General features: G+C 34.5%; 1 protein-coding gene, 1 long non-coding RNA gene and 2 pseudogenes across 2 annotated transcripts; 1 reads left to right on the top strand and 3 right to left on the bottom strand.

Annotated features, from left to right (window-relative positions):
- Positions 1 to 9830: 9830 nt before the first annotated feature.
- LOC119191542 lies at positions 9831 to 13685 on the bottom strand (annotated as a pseudogene).
- A 574-nt stretch (positions 13686 to 14259) lies between these two features.
- Positions 14260 to 14906, bottom strand: LOC119191543. Its single transcript, XR_005113484.1, has 3 exons — positions 14458 to 14906; positions 14345 to 14377; positions 14260 to 14273 (listed from the first exon to the last, which is right to left on the bottom strand). It is a non-coding gene; the product is annotated as an uncharacterized LOC119191543 (long non-coding RNA).
- An 836-nt stretch (positions 14907 to 15742) lies between these two features.
- On the top strand, positions 15743 to 18665 carry LOC115443950 (nuclear pore complex protein Nup50). Its single transcript, XM_037445431.1, has 2 exons — positions 15743 to 16269; positions 16857 to 18665. Exons 1-2 carry the CDS (start codon positions 16265 to 16267, stop codon positions 17887 to 17889), a joined length of 1038 nt encoding a protein of 345 aa, XP_037301328.1. The 5' UTR covers positions 15743 to 16264; the 3' UTR covers positions 17890 to 18665.
- Positions 18666 to 20184: 1519 nt separating this feature from the next.
- LOC119188331 lies at positions 20185 to 22798 on the bottom strand (annotated as a pseudogene).
- Between the last annotated feature and the right edge of the window lie 642 nt (positions 22799 to 23440).

Here is a 23440-nt window from a genome sequence, read left to right as displayed (position 1 = left end):
CAAACTTACGTTGGCCACTATGGCGGGATTTAACACCTTGTGTACGGTTGTCGCTATCCGGGCGGATGATAATATTGAGTTTTTGTATTCAGTATTAGACCGGAGTTTGAAATTTATGCCCGATATGGCGTTAGGTTCGTCACCTATCATATCGTAGGACAGCAGACATACGATGAAAAGTGGTTGCACCACTTGCGCTTCTACCCACCCCTTCGGGGATAAAATATATATGTGTGTGTGTGTTTTATCAATATTTTTATACTATCTATATAACTTTTACTTTTATCAGCATTATATAAATTACACTAATTTGTTTCAATGTTATCCAGTTTGATATAAATAAATTTACGACATGATATGACGAAGGGCATTCGACACAATGCTATGTTGATGCGCAAATTGCATACATCTTATGTAGTAATAACCAATACGCGGAAATGGAGTTATTGCGTTTGAAATAATAGCATAAATATGGTTATTTTCACCTGTAGTGACACCCTGTGGACATATTTGTCTACATCATCAACGAACTATGTCGACCGAGTAGTGTTAATGTCTATAGAAAACCGACATGAAGTGTATATGAATGGTGTGTTACAATTACGGAGGTCCAAACAAATCTTTGCTCTGCTAACCCTGTTTACAGAATGAATAACCCGGTTCGCCTAGATAGTATCAATATCTTACAGAAAACTGATATAAATTATGAAGTACTTCGCTATTACGTTTCGTATAGTGGATCAGATTCTTTTAAACAACACAACTTTACTATACTAACCTAACCTAACCCTAACCCTAACCCTTACCCTAACCCTAACCCTAACCCTAACCCTAACCCCAAACCCTAACCCAAACCTAAACCTAAACCCAAACCCTATCAATTCTTTCCTTTTATAAAGACATCTATAATTCTAGAAGAATCAAAAATAACCTTTACGTTAGTTTGTCGACCAGTACTATAAAAAAATGGTACTTGGCTATTAAATTAGGAACCTTTTGCTTTTAGTTATTAGGTATATTATACTTATGTTATTAACAATATTTTATTTTTACGAATTCTGTTTACTTATTAGCTTACCAATATTCTAGTAAGTACTGTTGCTGCAGTTATTTCATATACCACTAGGTACTGACCTGAAACAAAACAAATATTGTGTTATTTAAGTTGAAAATCGTTTGATACAACAATCTCAGGGCGGAAGTCTCGATACATCGCTGAGTCATTATTACAAGGTACTAATAATCTTTATTTATGTTGGAATAAAGAGATTTAAAATTTCCACATTGATAAAGATTTTAAAAGACAATGATTAATAGTTCTCCCTTTTCTTATCTTTCAGGTTTACTGGAAATTTTAACCGAGAATGTATTGGATAGGTAATTTCAAAACCGACTAAACAGTGACCATTGTACACATTTGTATTAGTAGAGTTTTCTTGGAAGTCGTGTTCCATAGTTTTACTAGCAGTATCAAACTTACTGCATATATGGCGTAGTTGTATTGCATACATGACACCGTATATGGTAAAATGTTCGGGATAGGTAATCAAAGGTCGGTTAGCATGAGTATATATTTATTACTACTTTAGATAAGATAGTAAACACCTCACAAGCCGCGGTCACACGCAATCTTTACAAATAAGTAAATAAACCAACAATTCATAGTTCACAAACAAGCCTCAAACGGCCTGTAATTCCGCCTGAAGAAACCTAATGAACCACTGAAGGGAACAGAGCCTTATTATCATAAAACAGAACGGTCGATAACTCAAAGTAGAATCGCGGCGCGTTTGAATGCTACGTGATTAGCTTGAGGGCGTTTGTAACTTCAAAGTAAGAGTTATGGTGCCACCCTTAGACGGTGAGGGCAAGGGCCGACAGCGATTTGATTAATCATCATCATCATTATTTCAGCCGGGAATCGTCTACTGCTGGACATAGTCCTCGCCTATTGAGCGCCATAGGGACCGGTTCTGGGCCACCCTCATCTATCGGACTCCGGCAACCCTCACCAGGTCGTCGGTCCATCTCGTGGGAGGCCTGCCTACGCTCCGTCTTCGGGTTCGTGGTCGCCAATCCAGAACTTTTCCGCCCCAACTGCCATCAGTTCTACGAGCTATGTGTCCTGCCCACTGCCACTTGAGTTTCGCAACTCTAAGGGCTTGTCGGTTACTTTGGTTACATAATCATTATCTGATCATTAGACTTAAATAGTCAACATTTATTTTTATTTTAACTACAACACAATGGTAATTGGATATGAATTGATTTTTATGTTTCTTTGGATAACGTTTGCTAGCACTTTAGTTATTAATCAACTTTGTCTAAAACTAATTTGAAGATAACGTTAGGGGTTACACAGGTATTAAATTCACTGTATTAACTGTATTGTATTTGATTTAATAGATATTGTATAAATAAAGTATTAATTTTATTCATCTAAAGTATTGCTGTTTGTTAGTCACATTATATTTACTCTGTGAATGTTGTGTATTGTAAGTGGCATGCTTATTAGCCAATAGTTAACACGCAATGTTATTTAGTTTTAAGGATATGTATGCTGTTGATGTATTTTATTAAATAAATAAATTACCATCCGTAGTTGGTAGGGTTTTGGGTAAAAGACTTTCTCGTACCAAAACACTTTTCTCCATTCTATTATTCCAGGTTCGACACGCGACGTTATCATTTCGTCAGACGTCGAGGCATCTCGCCGCAAGACTCAGCACTTACTAAGAGCGAATTGTATGGAACTATTTAAGATATTGTCCCCACTTTACGTCATAAAATGTATGTAATACGCGAAGGGTGCGGTAGTGTGTTTTGCCTACGCTTTTGGAGATAAAAGCATGATCATGGGCTATAATGTTTACGCGAATTTTAGACATTAAAATTAAAATTCTTTTTTTCGGATTCATTTCCCCGTGACCACAAAGGCTGAAAAGTCTTCGAAACGTCGGGAGAAAACTAAAATATAAAAACCGCGATAAAATGCGAAAAGTAGTTTAATTTTAATGATCATGACCTGTTTTTTTTAAGGGGGTATTAAACCCCGCGACTTACAGCGGGGGAAACCTGCTATTGGGATGCTGTAATCCCCTGGCGTAGCGACTGCAGGGCCCTGGAGGAAAGTTGGTAGGTTTTAGCTGGGAAGGAAGTGTGGGAGAACAAGGAAACCTCTTAGGATTGGAGTACGGGAGGCCAGGAAGTGTTCGCGATCCCTCATAGGCCTCAATGTGAATTGGAAACCATGAGGTACACTAAACTGAATACCCAGGGCCGCGACAAATGTTCCCTCGTGCATGGGCGTGCATTCGGTGTAGAGATCTAGCGCAAGAATTGCCTCGGGAAGGATCATAGGCTGTTGTATGGAACTGCACTGCGCAATCCATATATTGTATTATTTCTTGCTAGACAAAGCTCTCTCACGCAAGGATACGATCAGGGCAGGTACCACCAACAATTTCTCATCAAAATGTTAATCTAAACAAATAGAACGAACAAAATAATAAGTTTGCAATATTGTTGTAAAATATTAACAAACAGTAAACCATTTAGTAATTATAGAAATTAATTGAGCGGTAGGACTTATAATAGACATCGCCGCTCTTGCAGGGATATCGTGCTAGCTACGTCTATGGTTTTGTGGTGCAAGCCATGAACAATAGCGTATTAAATAAAAAACTGAAACGATTTTAAAAATATTTCTATGGGACCAATCTGGAAGCATATCCTTTCAAATGTAATAAACACTAAAAATACATCGATCATGAATTCGAAATCCTACTTTTTTAAAGCCTGTTAATAAAAAAGGTCATGTTAAGTCAAACATAGTAACTAATGATGTTGATCGTGTGACAGATATAAATATAATAATAAAAATAATTTATTTCCAAAACAAAAGAATTACACAGTCAGATTTAGCAAAACATTCTACACTAGGCACTGCCTGTCTCATAGAATGAATAAAGTAGGATTAACATTTTGGGCGGGTGTGCCGTGTTTAAGCAATTTCAATAACAATAAATAGACGACTTAAGTTACAAACTAACAATAAGTAATATTGACTATATAAGATCTATTTTATGAGATGGCTACGATATTATAATTACATTATGTTTTTCATATTCATATCGTGTAACGCGTAAAAAATGCCTAAAACCATTAAAAATTAGAAAGTAACACAAACCGCATAAAAGCGACATCTATCGACTGACAGTTTACATTTGCCCCGGCGATCTAATCGCTGTCAGTTCACATTCCAGCCCGTAACAAATACGTCAGACAGTAATTATTAAAGAAGTTCGCAGTAGACGTGCAAGGTAACTGGATTCAATTAAAAGTTGCCCCCGCTCGCGCCCAACGTCGAGTTTTTGTTTGGATTTCGACTTTTTAATATCAAACTTTCATTTAATGCTTCGCGGTAGACATGCAATACGATTGTCGATTAGCATTTTTAAATTAACTTTATATTTTTTTAGTTGTGTTTTAATGATTATTTTACAACGAGTGATCGTGCGGTGAGTTAACGTGTTTGTTAATATGTTACTTGACGTGTGTTTGTTGTATAGACTCTGACAAATGCAAGTACCTAATTGCCTTTGAATTATGTATCGTTTTATATCGAAATGGTTTGACAAAATAGCAAGTTACTCAGCGCATTTTCTAGTTGTATAAAAATTCATATTTTTATTGTAAGTGCTATACCAAAACTGTCAGACGTTAGTGCTGCAAATTACAAAAACTTGGTGACTTCAATATTTTTAGGCATTTAAATATTACTGATTGAATATAATGGGTTAGTTCAGAAATAACAACGTATTACGTAACATCTAATTAGATTTACCAGCAATGCTTTTAAATATCCTCAAACCTTACTTGGAAATATTACTGGGAAAAATCCTGCGTAGAATAATATAATACTGAGAAAACATCCTTATTATCTGATAAATAGTTAGACAAAGTAAAAACTAAAGAAAAATATCTATGAGGAAAAACAAAGGAAATTCCTAATTAGTGTCTAGTAATAAAATATAATAGTATAGGTTATACAGATAGCCTTCATGGCATAATAGACTAGTGTTGCGAACAATGAAACTATGAAGTGAGATACGATCCCGCGTTGGGACAAATTACGAGAGATAAGGACAGAGTGTGGAACGGACTGCCGAGACGAATATTCGCAAGTTCAAATCGTAAAGGCACACACCTCTGACTTTTATAAAATGATGTGTGTATTCTTTGTGAATTATCGTTTTCTTTAACAGTGAAGTAAAACATCGTGAGGAAACGTGCATACCTGAGAAGTTCTCTATAGGAATTTTGAGGGTGTGTGAAGTCTAAGTGTGCGCGAAGCTTTAGTCCTCGGTCAGGGACAATAGCCTCATTAGTGTTCAAGAAGAAAAACCTGACCCTAAACAATCTAATCCACCGCCAGCAAGCGAGCCGGAAAAATCCACTTTAAAAAAAGAACCACACGAATTTAACGACAAAATTATCGAAGCGTAAACGATATCGTTACCTGCAGAATTACACGTAGCGTAAACAACATGCGAGAGAGATGGAAAATCGAAAGTCGTGAAAGTTAGAAAAGGAGGGAAGACGCATTTTTTTAAAGCTCCACTGAATCGAGTTATGATAATGAGGGTAAGGCGCGTTGGGGTAAGATCGTAGGAGGTATAACATCGTATAAATCAAATAACTCGTAATTGTGTTATAATTTTTGTTTTCGGACAACACTACCTGCGACCCCATCTTGTACCCTACGTTCCACTAGTTCACATGAGTGAATCCGTCAAGTAAATAATGTTTACGGTGCTAACAAACAGAATATCGGTGTTTTGTCGTTCCCTGGCAGATCCGGATTAACCCCATGCAAGAATTTGCCTAATTTTCATTGAGTATTTACTGTTATCAATTAATTTTGTAGGTATATACTATCATAAAGGAAATAAATCTTGTGACTTGTTTATTCAAATTTGTCGAAACACCTATATTCCCTGAGATCCGATCTTTACACATACAATTATTTGTCGTTAAAGAACGGATAAAAATCGTTCGATCTAGCACTTGTAAAATATTGCAAGTTTTTATCAAAATTTATACACGAAAACGTCTGAACTCACTAATTGTGTATTTTTTTTTAGCTCAGATGAATGGTCGATTTGGTTTATTTATTGTTTATTTACACGTGTATGTCCTATTTCTTCGAATATTTTTAAAAATATCTACAGTGTCACTCATGTGGGGTATGATTGTATGTCTAAAACTATTAAGAAAACGAAGTTCGCTTCTAAAAATATCTTACGAAATTTATAAAATTTTTGAATGTTTATAAATGAATATCTAGATCAGAATATGCTCTTTTTATGGTTTTAGAATACCTGTATCATAGACGATTTTAGATAGTAGTCCGAACTATACCTGTGAAGGTCCTATCTTTCTCACACATTTCTAAAAGTATGGTACTTTTTAAAGCCTTATAAAACATTAACTGTTATATATATAGGGATTGAAAAAATATATACCATTTAGTATATTTAATAACATATAGCTAAGTTAATGATTCATTATTATAGCTCCTATAGAAAATTGTAAAAATTCGAGAAGACTGTTTAACACGTCGAAAAAGCGTCCGATTTAACCCCAACGCACCTTAATGTGTATCTTCATGACGGGGATGAATAGGGTGAGCAGGGATTACTAAATCAAACCGCAGTCAGACCTCTATATCAGGCGAAGGCATGATAACGCGATTTTGAATTCCGGTGATATCCAAATATCTTTTGGAATTTTAACATATATAGGTATAACTTTTATTTAATTACGTAATAAAGAAAATCCGTAATGGGTTAAAATATTTATATTAAAATCAAATGTCCTTAAGAGGACTGTATATTTTATAAAAGTAACAAACCTCTAAGTAACCTTTAAAGGAATTTATTAATAATTGATATCCAGTTGGAAACATCATGACGCTTAACGAAAATAAATAATATTATATGGTTCTTGTTCAAAACCGCGAAGCGCATTCGCATAGGTATAACTTAGTAATTGTTATCTTCTTAACATATCATGAAAATATGCGAGAGTACTCGGTCGATTTAGGGCAGATTTTCCAATGGTAAGGACATTTAGACTGTAGTTTCGCATGTTTACTACGTAGAATCTGTTAGGGTTGACAGTACGTAATCGGCCGGTCGTACAAACAAAGCCAAATCCTTTCTGAAACATGCTTGAAGAAGTATATTGTACCGACCCTAATAGTATGAGCCCAAGTGATAGAAGACTATATCAAAGTCAAAATTACACTTATTCGCCTGATAAAAGTTATCAGACTACTCGAAAATCATCCTTAAAAACTTAGAATTAAAGATTACTCAGGCCGCACGTACAAAGGCCCGAACACCTTTACCTGCGCAGATCACGGTACACCAAAATATTTTCGTCCAGCTTTGTCCGTCGACGCATTAATCATGTAAGCGGCGACTGACTTGCGATACACATTCGCGAATATGTTCATTATTTTCTATTAAATAAGACCTTTTATTCTATACCATCACGTATTTCACCGATTTATCGTCATATAAAGGGACTACATATAAATACATTATTAATAAGTACACAGTTTTTTTAAGGAAAATTTATCACGAAATTTACAATAGACTTTTAATAAATTTAAAACTACTTAGCTAGTTTTTGTTTCTTTGAGTCCTTGATATTCTAACTATTTTATTTTTCTTTCAAAAATACCGTCAATATAGGCACGTATCTCAACTATAATAACATATGTGCGTTGAAATATCGTTTATTCAATTCTATAGAATATCACGTTTAGGTCAGTATACCAAGTTGTATAACCTATAGGAGGAAGTGTTGCGAAACACTCGGAGCATATTGTGAGATAGTATTGCTCTAAGCCGTGTCGGAACAAATGGATCTGAGGTAACAGGCCGCTTTCAACATACAATAACCTACGGCGAACAGCATCTGTTGGTCAGCTGGTGAGCAATTAATTAAAGAAGCAAGGAGGTTAAAATCCCGTTTGAGACAAAATATTTGTCTTATTTAGAAGTCGTCTAGATGTTCTTTTAAAATAACGACATAAACAATTCTAGCTGGCAGTAAACATCCGTAATGCTCGCTTCATAAATAAGCTCGCGCTGGTCAGTCGCCGCGTCTCGTTTTATTACTCGCTGGCAGAACATAAATTGTGCATAACGTTTGTTTGTATGTAACGGCCCAACGTTCATATATTGCCGAGATGAGAAATTAATCTTATTTCCACATAGCAACGCGAGGAACGGCTCTGCGGATCGTCTTTATGTTCGTATGAGGTCAATAGATCATATGCAGTGTGCAAATAGATATTTCTGGTGTTTTCAATATAGAAGCAGGAAAAACAATAGACAAGGAATAAAGCCTTGTGTCAATCTAGGCAAGAATTCGTACACAATCAGGCGATGGTCACTACATGACGCATCCGGCAGGACACGCCACCTATCAAGTCGAACGTCTCCCACTAGAAAGTGTGACGTCAATAGAAGACTCGCCCGTAGGGCTACAGTAAGTTGGTGGTGCATCGAGGAGTATTGTGAATACCAAGATTCATCTCTGCGATGAAATCTTCGACGGCGCAACGCCGATCGGTATCGGTGGATCGATATTTGCCATACCAAAGAGTAGATGACGCATTAACGTCAGCGCCTATAATTACTTTTACGACCTGCAAGTGATCGTAAAACCTGGCGGAGATGGTGTATATGTGGTCCTACCGGGTCCGAGTATTGAAAGTAACAGCTCACTATGAAAACCTTACAGCTCGGATTTGAAACCTCCGCGACTGCACAGTGTGACGTCATGAGATTACGCACTGAAGTTACAGTGAAATTAGAGTTCGCTACATAAATGCCAGCTCGTGAGCTGCTATCAAGCTGTACGACTCTGCTACGCAATCGAGCGTGTTGATATTGTTCCTGTACAAGTACAACGTCGAGTTTATAATCCCGAACTAACGTATCTAATTCCGACGTCGCCACCCTATCGTTGTGAGATTTAATTGTCCGATAATAAAGTTATCCATATTAAATTTATTTAATAATTAGTTGACAAAATGAGGGTTTCTAATTTATGTTTGTATGATGGACATTCCTGAGACCCACAGCGATGGTCGTGTGGTTTCTTAAAACGTTTGCAAGTTGCGCATACGGGCTTAAAATCACGATTGTCCTTATGTGGACAAGCCTTGGTTTCATGTGCCTCGGCACAAACGGCACAAGTTGGTGTTTTAATGGTGCAGAACTTATGCACATGCCCATATTGTTGGCAATTGAGGCAGCGGACTATCTCGACGTCATCAATAAACCTGCAAGTTGCCCAATCTATAAAAAGTTTGTCTTTGGTCGCAACTAGATGTTTTCTTACTTCCGAATCAATTTCCACGCCTATCCATTTACGTCCGTGTTCCAAACTACGTCGCCGAACGATTTTACGGATTTAATGAAATCGTCCTCCTTAATTGGCATTTCATCCTTAATATTTTGCCGATACAAAGCTGTTAAAAACGGTTTGTCTTCCATTGAGGATGGGACATCTTTAATTAAAATTCGCGGACGTCGACCTTTTGGTTTCTCTAAACGTAAACCAGCTGATTTTAATGCATCCACCGACTGGAGTTTGTGAATCTGACGTTCGTTGGCAACGCGAAGTACAACGCCAGCTTTCGCGGTTTTTAACGCCTACGATTTGAAACCCGTCGTCGCTAGGTTTAATTGCATTAAACAGCGCCTGTTTTCGTGGCAGACGATGACGTGAGATCAGCTGTCCGCTCGCTAGTCGGGTAAGCCACTACGCACGGGAGGCGCGCGAGGCTCCATTGCCGGGGCTTGTTTTGGCAGACGGAGCTTAACGGAACTCGCGTAGGTCATTTTGCCGTCCGCTTTGGGTGGAGTAGGACGGGGACAATTCTTGATACCTTCTAGCTCCGTTGCGCATTGGCTAACGGTTTCGTTGCACGATGACTTTGGGGCCAACACCGAAACGATTGCTGTGATGCGCTGAGTAAAGTCCATTATCGCAGACTTATTCGCGACGTTCATACGCGAACCCTGATCATTCACGAGTTCATTTATTTTGGACAAATAATTTGCGGCCTCAGAAACCAAATCGCAATAATTATCCTCTTTTCAATGTTATCGTCGGACCTAGGCGAAACCGTATTTTGAGATGCGGATCGATTTATTTCCGGTGAAGCATTGATTGACGGCAATTTTCACTAAAAGTCGCTTGGGTTTTGCGGAAGAAGGCGACCTCGATATTATTCCGCTTTTACGAAAAGGGTTTGGACCCCGATCAGGCGGGTCGTCGTTATTATTTGGCATGTTAAATTGAATTAAACGCTATTAAAAGTACTAAGTTAAATGGCAAATACACGGAATAGAAATACTAATTACCTTTACGGCAACCGGCCAAGTACCCTCACAATAAAAATAAAAATTAAAGCACTTACCGATGAAACAATTTGATAATTATTTCAAAAATCCGAAATAAAACACTCAAAAACTTACGGACCGTAGTACACAGAACAACACCACACAACCAGAAACAGCCCACGAGCCGATAATCAAACCCTAAACGCAATTTGCACAATTTTAATAATCAGTGCGTAAGTACGTCACCGCACCGTGCGCGCGCGCGCGGGGAAGTGATGCTACGCTATTAGTAAAACCCTTCAATTTTGTATTCAATTACAAATTTTAATATGTAGAATAAATAGTTGTTATGTGTATGATACTGACCATTTCTCCCGCACCCGTGACAAACTTTCTTCGCTGGCGAGTACACCGGCTCCACCGACAGGCTGGGCGGCAATGACGCGACCCACGCCGGCTTGTTGTTACTCCACGCTGCTGAAGTATACACTTATAAATATATTCTTAACTATGTACTGATATCAATTTATAATGATTTCTTATATTTACGCGAATGTTAAACTTTAAAATTAAAGTATTTTTCGGATTTTATCGCGGTTTTAATATTTTAGTTTTCTTCCGACGTTTCGAAGACTTTGCAGCCTTCATGGTCACGAGGGTGACTGTCCCCCCCCGTGACCATGAAATATTAAAACCGCGATAAAACAATTTATATTATTATATAGAACCTACGTTGCCAACCAATTTAATATATTTCTAATGCAAAAAATAAGTTGTTCATAGTTAGAACAAAGCCTCTAGAACACAATCACGAGATTTGTAATATAAGTTCAAGTGCAGCATTGGCATAATAAACTCTTACCAATAATTACCATGTTGCTACTTCAACATGCAACAAAAAATCGCAGCCCTAGTTTGAGTTAAGTCTGACAAACTTGAATTGTTTATATGGCATCAATACCACCAGCTGTGTATATAACATAATTAAAAAGTGACTTACTTTTATTCTCTGTCGACGACCCCGAAGGTGACCCCTCGCGCGACGATTTATTTTGGCTCTGAAATGTATGAGTTGTTAAATATTTTTACATAATGATATATGCTACACCATATTTATTCATTTGTTACTCAGGTAACAAATTAATAAAATGTAATTATTTTTGTAATTTAAGAGTTATTCAAAGTATGCAAGGTCGTTTTGACATCGAGTTAATAAATGAAACCTCATAAGTGTATTTAATTCTGCAAACATTGTGCCAAAAATCGTCCATTAATAAAGAATATTTTCACCATAAAACCCGATTTTACCCTTATGATTTTTTTTATTTTGCAATTTAGTGGGAATATTACAAGTGCGTAAGTGTATTTCTATTAATGTTGTATTTGCATTAAGACGTGTAAAAATAAAGTTACATTTGCCGAATATAGTATAGATATACAATAATTACAGTGATAATATGATCTATTACTCACTTGCTGTTTTCTTAATTTAGCGGAACGGGTTTGCGGCGGATCGTTGTGTGTTTGAAGGTACGGAAACTGATTATATTTCTTACGTTTCTGTAACGCAAAAATTTATCCACATTTAAAATAAAATAAAAAAAATAAGGAATTCATATTACAATTTTTATGAGCAGTAAATTGATTAATTCAACTTTTTATAGTTGACTATCAGTTGCTACCATGAAATGCATTACAATGAACTTACAGGTAACATATCAAAATTTCCATATAAGAAATCATTTCTGTTTGTACTAGTTGTGGACCTTTGCGGCGCTCACTTCTTTTCTTCTCAATAATTCTTTTTGTAATGGTGTCACTAAACCTATAAGCCTGAAATAGTACAATTTTGAATTCAATATCAGCTTGAAATTTCAGTACATTGAGTGTTATAACAATTGTATAATTTGATTATACAACTAACAAATTCGCCAACTAGTTAATCTGATGTTAAGCCCTAAAATAGTAGCAATATTAAATTTATTTTATTTTTTATTAAAACTAAAGTAGAACATCAATTACAGTTTACATTAAAATGATGCTATAACTAATATACATGTTATTATTAGATTCTTAGTTCAGCTTATTTCAGTGAGCTACAATTTAATATAAATTAAATTGTTGAATTAAAAATCACCACATTACACTAGCATTGCTTGTTAGCATGAGTTGCATACTTTGTAGTTTGATCCTACCCTGTCAGACACACAGGCCTTACCTCTCTAATAGAGGACCATCGTCAGAACATTACATACAAGGGATACTCTCAGCTAATAATCATACAATTACTTCACAAAAATATTCTAATAACATGCATATCCACCTCAAAAATGTCTCCTGTGATACGGTTCCCCGGCGGGTAGCGGCGGGGGCGAAGGCGTCGGTGACAGCTCCGCACACCTTGACGAATCAGAATCAGACCTGTGCTCTTGCCATTCGCCATTATGTTCATTCTTGTTATCACTGTTAAATACAAATATCATTGTTTTAAATAGGTAATGAAGTTATTTCTACATGATAAATTACTTCATAAAAATGTAGTAATGTTATTTTCATATAATATATTAAAATGGCATTAAACAAGGAAAATATGCTTTTATGAAATATAAAGCAATAAGATTGCTATCAATTAGTATGGTGTTTAAATAGAAACTGTTGACTGCAATTACATTATTAGGACATATAATTTGAATCATCTTAGTCCATACTTATATAATTTTAACTTAATAATAAAACAGTTGCACAAAAATATTTAATAATTGTATATTATAATAATAATTTCCTAATTTATTTTATTTATAATAAATACTTACATAAAGGACTCCTTAACCTTATTAAGTGCATTCGCAAAATTACTTCTACTATCATGTACAGTATTTGGCAACTGGGTAAAATTACTTGAAAACTTTTCTTTCTCATCACTTTCACTATTATTTGAATTCTCTTTCTCATTGGAAGACTTGATCTCGTTTTCTGAATCAGATATATTTTCTTTTATTTCATCTTTGTTGTTTTCCGTTTAATATGTATTTCATTGAGCACTGACGGTTTGAGGAGGGAAACTGTTCTGTTTCTGCTACGGAATTGTATTTGATGGTCTCTTAACTGCTGGGCTACATATCGATTATCGTTTTCAATGTTAACTTGTTTGTTTCTAGCCTTAAAGCTTTGTTGATAGAGTTCCAACTCTCTTCGCAATCTTTCTACTACTAATTTCTGAAAATAATAGTTATATAATTCACTGTTTTGTATCATATATCTATTGATTGTTTATAGAGTTCAATATATTTCTAATAACTATAATATAGGACCATTTTATTTAAGCAAATATATCACCATCTTCAAAATGAGTTGGATGTAAAAAGAAATTACTGTTTACACATAAAATAACTCAACTTTAAAGATGAAATATACACTGGCTATACTTTACAAAGTTTTTAAATTAATTCAATGCTTAAAGTTTAAGATAAGTTAAAACCTATAATATTTTATTTAAAATATAATTACCTGGAACAAAATAAAAAAATTGGACTTTAATTAGCACTTATATACTGGTTAATTTAACTAGTTCAGAAATAAATATTTTCTATGGGACCTTTACTATGGAAAGGCTTATATTATAGTAATATATGACATAAATTAGTTAATCTATTTACGAATATAATATAAATAATTTTCCAAATATTTCACCCTTTTTTACAGACACATTTATTTGGATATTTATTGTTCAGTGATTCATATCTATTTCATTAGAATATTTATTTCAAATACAACTTACCTGAGTTTGCCTATGGCAATAATTTCTTTTTCAGCTTCTTTAACTTTTGACTTTAGATGAATATTCTGAAAAAAGCAAAACACTATAAAACCCACTTTTGATAAAAAAAAATGTTTAAAATTAATAAAACCCTCACATTCTCGTCTTCTTGTAATCGCGCAACCCAAATCTGTAAACATAACAATGAAATAAACAATTACAAACAATATTTACACTCATTATTAAAATAGAACAAGACGATGAACCAACCTGATGAACTCGTATCGCGTTTTTCAAGTCCGATTGAGTTTTACGAATATCTTCTTTTATTTCATTAGATACTTCCATCATTACTACAAGGTTACACGAAACTTTACTTATAAATAAATACGTAGTTTTATCTCATATGCTCCTGATTAAAAATTTCAAAAACGATATGTTCAATATGAAATAACTCCAGTTTTGCAAACAGTAAAAAGGAAGCGCATAATAATTTGTCTTATTACTTCCCAAAAGTTGAGTTCATTGAATATAATTATATAATAGTACAAAAAATATGATTTACACTCAATAACACCACTTTCATTTTCCTTATTAATATTTTTTTTAATATCTTCAACAACTTATCCAATTTCAGTACAGTACTACACTTGTAAAAAAATTCAATGAATAGGTATTTTTATTAGGAGGTGTTTACACTAGTCTATCGGAATAAAGAACTTATACATTGCTTCATAAATTGAACTAGAGATGCTCACTGTTCTTAGATTACAATTCTAAGTTTTTTCTCAAAAAGTCTTGCAACTTACCCTAAACTGTCGTCAGTCGGTACATCCATCGAGAATGGGTACTAAATTTATTTTAAATGTATCGTGCAAAAAAGGAGCTAACTAATAAAGATAAAGATTTATTAGAAGCGTAAAAAAGCTTTATTATGATATTTTAAAAAATAATAATAAATCAATATCAAATAATCTGTTTGGCTGTCTAAACGCGAATAATTCTTAAACTTTAAATGGATGTCGATAAAATTTAGTAATAGTTTAAGACATTATGAAGGACTTTTTATTCTGGGAAAATATATTACGCGACTTTTATTCCGGAAAAACGCTTTTACGTAAAAGCTACAATTATAAATAATTATGTCACATCTCATAGCCAATATTTAGATAGTTACTAGCTTTTGCTCATGGCTCTTCTCGCATTAAGTCAGTTCATAATATTAAGTTTACAGTCTCTTACAATAATTCTGTATATTTTAGTCAATAACGATTTTTTGTTTTTGTAGATTGTTCCAAATTCTGATCTTAGAGTTATATGTAATGAATTGCGAAGATGGCAGGTAATGAGACGGGCAGAGCCAGCCATTGATTTACGAATTGCTTCAGGTCACAGTTTATTGCGAGCCTAATGGAAGTGTTGAATAACTTACCAATAAATTACAATTCCGGAGTATCTGAAATAGGACATAATCTCTGAAGCAGACCTCTGAACCATAGAGTATGTTATAGACACTCTGAACGCAATTTGTGTTCTGATATCTGAAGTAAGCAGAAGTTTAAAGACATTTGAAGACGTCTTCACACTTCGTGCGGATTGCGGTGTGCTGTCGATTGTAATTCGTAATTCATAATTTTGATATTTGTAAGATTTTACCTCCTCTCTGCCTTAAGATTTTATTGTTTGTTATGGTTCTGAAGTCACATAAATTTAATGATTGGTGATTTTCGTGTTTTCTGGGCACTACGAATAGGTGGATACATTAGTTATTTTCTCTAAACATTTCAGAAACGTGTTAACATAAAATTTACTTTCCTAAAATCTAGGATAGGACGAGATGACCAGCTGAAATAGTATTGTGTCTTGGACGCGTGAATAGTAAAATATTGTGGATGAAAATATAACCTACTAACAATGTCTGTAAAGCGACAAGCAACGACAGAATTAAATCACGAAAATTGGGATCAGGAAGACCCCGAGGAACAGGACGAAGTCGGTACATTTAAGACTGCGTCTAAGGAAGCGCTAGAAAAGCGCGTGATAAGGACAGCAAAAAGGCGAACACAGGCTTCTGGTGATGAAGTAAGTCAATTTTAAATCTAGTGAATGTGTGAACAGCTATAACAATGGTTTCTTATGGATAAGAAATACTATAACTTTAATAGATTATAAATTATTGATAAACGGAATTTAATGTTATTCAATCAATAATTTTTCATGTATACATACATAGATAGTATCACGCTATCCCGTAGGGGTAGGCAGCGGCTATAAATTGCCACTTTGCACGATTCTGGCATACCTCTTTCGCTTCCTCCACCATAATTCTTTTCATGCATTCCTGCTGGTTCTGGGTAATAATTTTTCATATGTTAAGAATTAAGTTAAATGATTTGCTCAAATGATCTTTGGGGTAGGATCATAAAATAATATGGTAATGAATGTCTTTTATCATCTCTATTCGCTCTATTTCATTAATTCCATTTTATTTAATTAAACAAAGTAAGCCAGTCACTAGTAAAAAAAAAATTTTCAGCATCTTTTTGGTTGAACAAGTTGTATGTTTCAAGTGCCGGAAACTTTTTAGTTTCCAAGCCTGAATCAGGCACTCAAACAATGTTTAATAGACTTTTGTAGTTTTAATAATTACAATACATTAATTGTTTCAGACTAAAAGGCGTCTTCAGTGGCTTTGGTGGCTTCAATAAAACTCAACCTTCATCATTTGATTTCCTGGCAAATTTAACTAACGGCAACAAGAATGCTAACAATGATAAAACAACTAAAAGTGATACACCTGTATCAAGCAATCTGTTTTCGAGTAAACCTGGTATTTTTGGCACCACTTCTTCACCTGTGAAGAGTTTGTCAGGTTCTTCAAATACACAAACTACAGGCAACTTGTTTAGTACTTCACCTATAACATCATCTTCAGTTTTCACAGCTATAAAAGCAGATTCAACAGTTAAAGACTCACCATTTAAAATACAACCTGCTACGAGTTCAGGAGATGCTAATGCAGATAATTCCCAACTTTCAAAGGTAGCCGCCACTTCACCAGTAACATCCAATATATTTGGCATATCATCAACTAGTGGCACCGCAACTATTCCAGGGAAATCACTATTTGCTTCAACTAATAATACTTTATTTAAAACACAGCCTACAAGTTCAGCTGCAGTATTAAATACAAATTCTGCAACAAACATAAACAATGCAGAAAAAAAATCTGATGACAAGAGTAATGAAAAGAAAATTACATACTACACTAAACTGAAAGGTTTAAATGAATCAGTATTAGACTGGATTAAAAAACATGTAGAGGAAACACCTCTGTGTATATTGACACCAATATTTAAAGACTATGAGAAATATTTAAAAGAGATGCAAGATGAGTATGAGGGAAAGGACAAAGAAGAATCAAGTGAAGTGTCAGTCAAAAATGAAAAATCCCAAAGTGTGGCACCAACATTGCAAAATAACAAATTGCCTCAAAGCAGTAATAATATTTCATCTGGTATGCTTGCGTCTAAAACAGACTCACCAACTGCAAAGCCATCCATTTTGGAAATCAAAATAATACCTCCACATTTGCAGAAAAGCCATCAGGATTTTCTTTTGGAATTAACTCATCTTCAAGTGTTACTTCTACAACAAGTGCTGGATTCACATTTGGAAGTAGTAGTGCTGCTAAGCCTATAACTACTGCAAGTGCAGGGTTCACATTTGGAAATAAAATTTCCAATGTTAGTACTGGAACTGCAGGTTACACTTTAGGAAATAATTCTTCTACTAGTGTAACTACCACTGCGAGTACAGGTTTTACCTTTGGTATAACATCAACTTCTTCAGCCACAACAACCACTGCTTCGCCATTTTCACTATCACCTAGTAAAACTATTAACACCAATGGTACGGCTTCATTTCAATTTGGAACTGGAAAACCATTTAGCTTTAGTTCAAACATTACCCAAAAGCTGAAAACACTAAATCTAATGATGATGCTCAAGAAGAAGAAGATACCCCACCAAAAGTTGAATTCACTCCTATTGCTGAAGAAAATAGTGTATTTGATAAACGCTGCAAGATTTTTGTTAAAAAAGATGCTAACTTTGTAGATAAAGGAGTAGGTACACTTTACATTAAAAAAATTGACAATACTGACAAACATCAGTTGCTTGTTCGTGCCAATACAACCTTGGGCAATGTTTTGCTCAATTTGAGACTTTCGTCAGCTATACCAACACAAAGAATGGGTAAAAATAATGTAATGTTAGTGTGCATTCCAACTCCAGAGGCAAAGCCACCCCCAACACCAGTGTTGGTAAGAGTGAAGACATCTGAAGAAGCTGATGAATTACTAGAAACAATCAATAAATATAAGTCTTAAACACAATTTACGATTGATTCCATGATTCTGGTTTTAAAAATCCGTAAATAAAATTTTCAATATGTAATTCCAGTGAATATTATATCAATGATGGTGAAATGTGTTTTATTTCATTCTTTACTAGAGATTAACGGTTTCTTTCATTTATCCCCCATCTCTACCAGTAACGACATTTTTTTGGGTAGCTATCTTACTATCTAAATGCACCAATAGTTGATTAGGTACAGTATTTGGTTGTATCCAAATCAAGTCCTATAGGAGTTCTAACATTTTCCTTAGTAAGTCATTTTGATCACCGCGAAAATAAATATTTTGGTTAAAATTTAAAAATATTTATGCATGGACGAAATGGATTCCACTTATTTTTTACGACCGGCATGTTCATCAAAACAATAATACTAATTTAGGATTTTTTTTCCTAATTTACTCTTAACTTCAACCTAAGTATTAAAAAGGGGAGTAAAATAGAGGAAGAACTAAACCGCTCAACCCATTGTACTAAAGAGTAGCATGGAGACATCACGGTTCCTGAGAGTGGATATGACATGTTCATTCAGTAAATTGGTAAAAATATGAAATAGAAGATACTGAACTCCTATACAGTAGTAAATTGTCAGGGATATCATGAACCCCAATGAATATCAATAAAAATAGAAGAAAAACAAGAATTCTTATATGAACTCATTTCGTGGTATAAAAAAGAACTAAAATATATTTTGTACTAGCTTCCGCCCGCAGCTTCGCCCGCGTGGATTTCGGACTTCAAAAATGGAGGAGGTGCTCAATTTGTCGGGGTGTTTTTTAATGTATGGTGGTATGCAGGTGGTCCGATTGTCCGGTCAGGGTCTGATGATGGGATCCTAGTGAAATCGAAGGAAGCATATAGCATGATTCAGTATTCACGCGTGATGGCTTATTATTAGCGTATTTCATGTATAACTTTGGTGTTTCTATACCGATTTCTATGATTCTTTTTTATAGAATATTTAATAATGTTAATTAGGGATGACTGAGACTGTTATAAACGTAAGAGTAGACAAATATAATGAGAAAGCTTCGAACTGCTAAGCTATCGGAAGTTACACGTGTTATTGTGAGTCAACCATAAAAGATAGACATATGCTGTCGTGGGATATTTTTTATATAATTTTAAGGAGAACATTTCCGTCATACATGGTTTCTGTGTAGTTTTAACCATTTAGGTTGCACACGCGACGGAAGGTTGTAAAATGGAGTAACTTCTCCCGTTTTCCCAACATTTCCCTTCACTGCTCTGCTCCTATTAATTGTAGCGTGATGAAAAGTATACTATAACCAGCTCAGGAGTATGAAAAATAATTGTACCAAGTTTCGTTAAAATCCGTCGAGTTCTATAACGGTTATACAGACAGACAGACAGACAAAAATTTTACTAATTGCATTTTTGGCATCAGTATCGATCCCTAATCACCCCCTGATAGTTATTTTGGAAATATATTTCATGTACAGAATTGACCTCTCTACAGATTTATTATAAGTATAGATTAAGAACACAAAATATGTTTTGCAGTTATCAACAGCAACAATATATTTAGGTTTTCATGGGTAGGCCAGTGAGCGAAAGATAGTGCTTTCATAAAAATGATTTATTTTCTATTCTTATTAGTTACAATATTACCTACAGGACAGATAGCACTCCCATATAAGCACTATGCATAGTGCATATCTAACAATTTGAGTTTTGATTCATAAATGAATTTATTAAAAGTTACATAAATGTTAAGATAATTAATTATATGTTTATCTCAATACATTAAATTTTGAAAATTATAAACACATCTATATTATATTTTATATCATAGAACAATAATTTATATTTTATTGCATTAATAAATTCTTTATGCAACTTATAAGCTAGTGCGAATAATTATATATTTTACTTCAAGTACTGTTGCTGTAATTTGTTGACATTTGACCTAAGCCCATTTGGATTCTATGCATATGAATCTCAACATTATTCTGAAATAATTTTTGATATTGAGGTTTTAGCTTCATTTTAATCTGATCCATCGTCCCTTGCAGAACACTTAACTCATAAGCATTTTGATCAGAATCTGCCAAACTTTTCACTTGAAGCATAAGAGCAGTAAGGTCTGTAATGAGATCTATCAATGAAGAATCTTTAACTGAATTATTATTATTTTTCTCTACCAGCATTGAAGCTTCTTCTCGGCATTTCTCTCTTAGATGTGATGGGGCCAACATTGCAGCTAAACAAAGAACCCTAGTGCTATCTGTTGACAATATTGTTGTATATCATTGATATAACTTTGCAAATCCATATTAATTCTTTCTAAATCAATGACAACTGCTGCATATTTTCTTTCAAAATCTTCAGGCATTCTTTGACCAAAAGATTTCTTTTTCTGCTTCACAATTATATTCATTCAACTTATTTATTTTACCCGTTTTTGCATTCAATATTTTCTTAATTTAACAATAAGTTCTAAAATGGAAATGGATAACTCCCAATTGTTGATTCCATATGTTTGGCAATGTCTGAGCATCCTATTAAGGGGTCTCCTTGAGAGTGAATTTGGAGTTTCATAGAGATTTAGAATTTCTTGCATAACATATCGAGGTCTGAACTTGCGTGATATACTTGCTAAGCTTATAGTATCAGGTGGTTCATTGGATAAAACTTCATAATCGGGAACTGAATGTGTTCCTAATTTAGGCCTTTCAAATGTTATTCTGTAGGTATTGTTAGATGTGTCAACAGCATCTATACAACCAGTAAACAAGCCATCTTGTGGTTTCGTAATCTGGCTGTAACTTTTGTCCCAACTACTAACTGCATTGGGATTTCATTTGGCAAGTCTTTCGCATAAATCTGCAGATTTTCGTTGTTGTACATATCTTATCATTTTTCTCTTCCTTTCTAATTCCCTGCATTCTTCAGCAAAAAAGCTTGAGAGCACCACCGGCGTTTGCCCATCACCCTCCGGAATTTCGTCCATTGTGATTGACTTAATTTTCGACTAGACAATTGGGGGAATGATTCCTTAAGGCAAATCATAAAATCATTTTCTCCATCAAACAATGCTTTGTCAATGTTGCTATAAAAATATTCAAAACATACCCATTTATGTGCTTTGGGTAATTTCAATAAATTGCGCAATCTCATGCCTATTCTATGACCAGATTTAGCATCAGGTGACTGATTAACTAATGTATCAGGTTTATCATCAAATTTGTCAGAATTTCTCTGAACTTTGTGGGTGATTTCTGTTTCTTCGCACTAGATGGTTTTGCTGGGTGTTTTAGATAGGATCTTTGGAGTTCGCTTTGGTGATTGCCTTGGAGGTGAAGTATTCACAAATTCATCCACAAAAATAAATCTATTTTTCTTTCGGATACGAGCAGGCATACCTCTAGCATTCAATTTTTGCACGGGTTCACTAGGCGTTGGCTTTGGCGGCAATTTGGTGCCGACTCTATGCAACAAGAGCGGCAGGCCCAAAAGCTGGTGGTTCCTCTTCTTCATCATGAAAATCCATATCCATTGGCTCATCTTTAATTTTATATTGAGTCCTTGGCGGACTGTTTTCACCATCATTCTCTCCTGAAAACACAAAGATCACTTTATATAATGCTTACAACAATGTTTCAGGATATATATATTTTTTTATATTTACGATAAAATACTCCAGCAAAGTAGTTTGATTTAGAAAATTCAAAATATAGACTACATACTAGGTGTCATTTCACTGGCAAATTTAAATTTTTTCAAATTTTGAATCTTGCGAACCAATTAAAATTCAAAATTGTGAAGCACTATAGGTGAGTTCATCATTTCAAAATTACTGCTAAGGAATTATTCATTATATTATTGACAGACGACATATTTTTAGACACAAATTACGGCAAATCAAGTAAGAAATTATAAACAAAACTTACTTTCTGATTTATCCGCCATGTTGGTGTCGTAAATTTTGATTCAAGTAAATACGAAGCGCCAAGATAAAACGTTCGGATACGTATTGAAAAATGGGTTCTTAGCACATTTCATTATCATGTATAATTCATATAAAATCTAAGTTCTAGACAGTTTATTTCCTTACTATGTATTTAAGTGTATGAATATAGTTTTACCAGCTTTGATCATCTAGAAAGGACGCGCCATGTACTTATTAGTTATTACCTCGAAATGGAAATTCTGTAATTTTCAATATACATAGAAAATGCAACACATATATTATAAAGCGCATTGAGGTGAGATCTGTTAGGTAAGATCGTATGGCTAAAACTTTTAGAAAATAAATAAATAAGTAAATCCATAGCTCTTTTCTCTTTGGTTAGGCGCTGTTTACGTTTGGTTGGACAGTTTGTAGAGTAAGTTGCGGTTATACTTGGTAAAATAAATTTAAAACAATAGATGTAACCGTCTTGCCAAGCTTCAACCCAAAGAACCACTGCTGCAATGATATCATAGGCTGGATCTATAATAAAATTTTCCACTTGACACGCTGCTAAATGTCTAGAGATATGGTGACGGACGTGACGGTGTTAATTACTATTTACTATAATTGCAACATGTATGAAGCTTAAATGGATATCAGTTTTTTTTAAAGATATCCGATCGCCCATTCTGAAATTTGTATCGAATGACATTGACAAGTCGTGAACATCTCCAACCAATGACTAAATATGTTTTTTTTCGACCCGAGGTTGTCAAAGGTTATTGACGTGTTCTTGTCGGTCGTGGTAAAGATATTATCTTTCTATTTTCTACCCTCCTTTTTTTTTTTGTTTTTTGTTCGCTTCATTTGGTAAGTCATCTTTTGAATATTTAATAGTTACTTTTTTGTTGTTTGTCCCCTT

The sequence above is a fragment of the Manduca sexta genome, unplaced genomic scaffold (assembly GCF_014839805.1).
Source record: "Manduca sexta isolate Smith_Timp_Sample1 unplaced genomic scaffold, JHU_Msex_v1.0 HiC_scaffold_163, whole genome shotgun sequence".
Taxonomy (NCBI): domain Eukaryota; kingdom Metazoa; phylum Arthropoda; class Insecta; order Lepidoptera; family Sphingidae; genus Manduca; species Manduca sexta.
The sequence above is the reverse complement of the archived record's forward strand: the minus strand, read 5'-3'. Positions and strand labels throughout refer to the sequence as shown.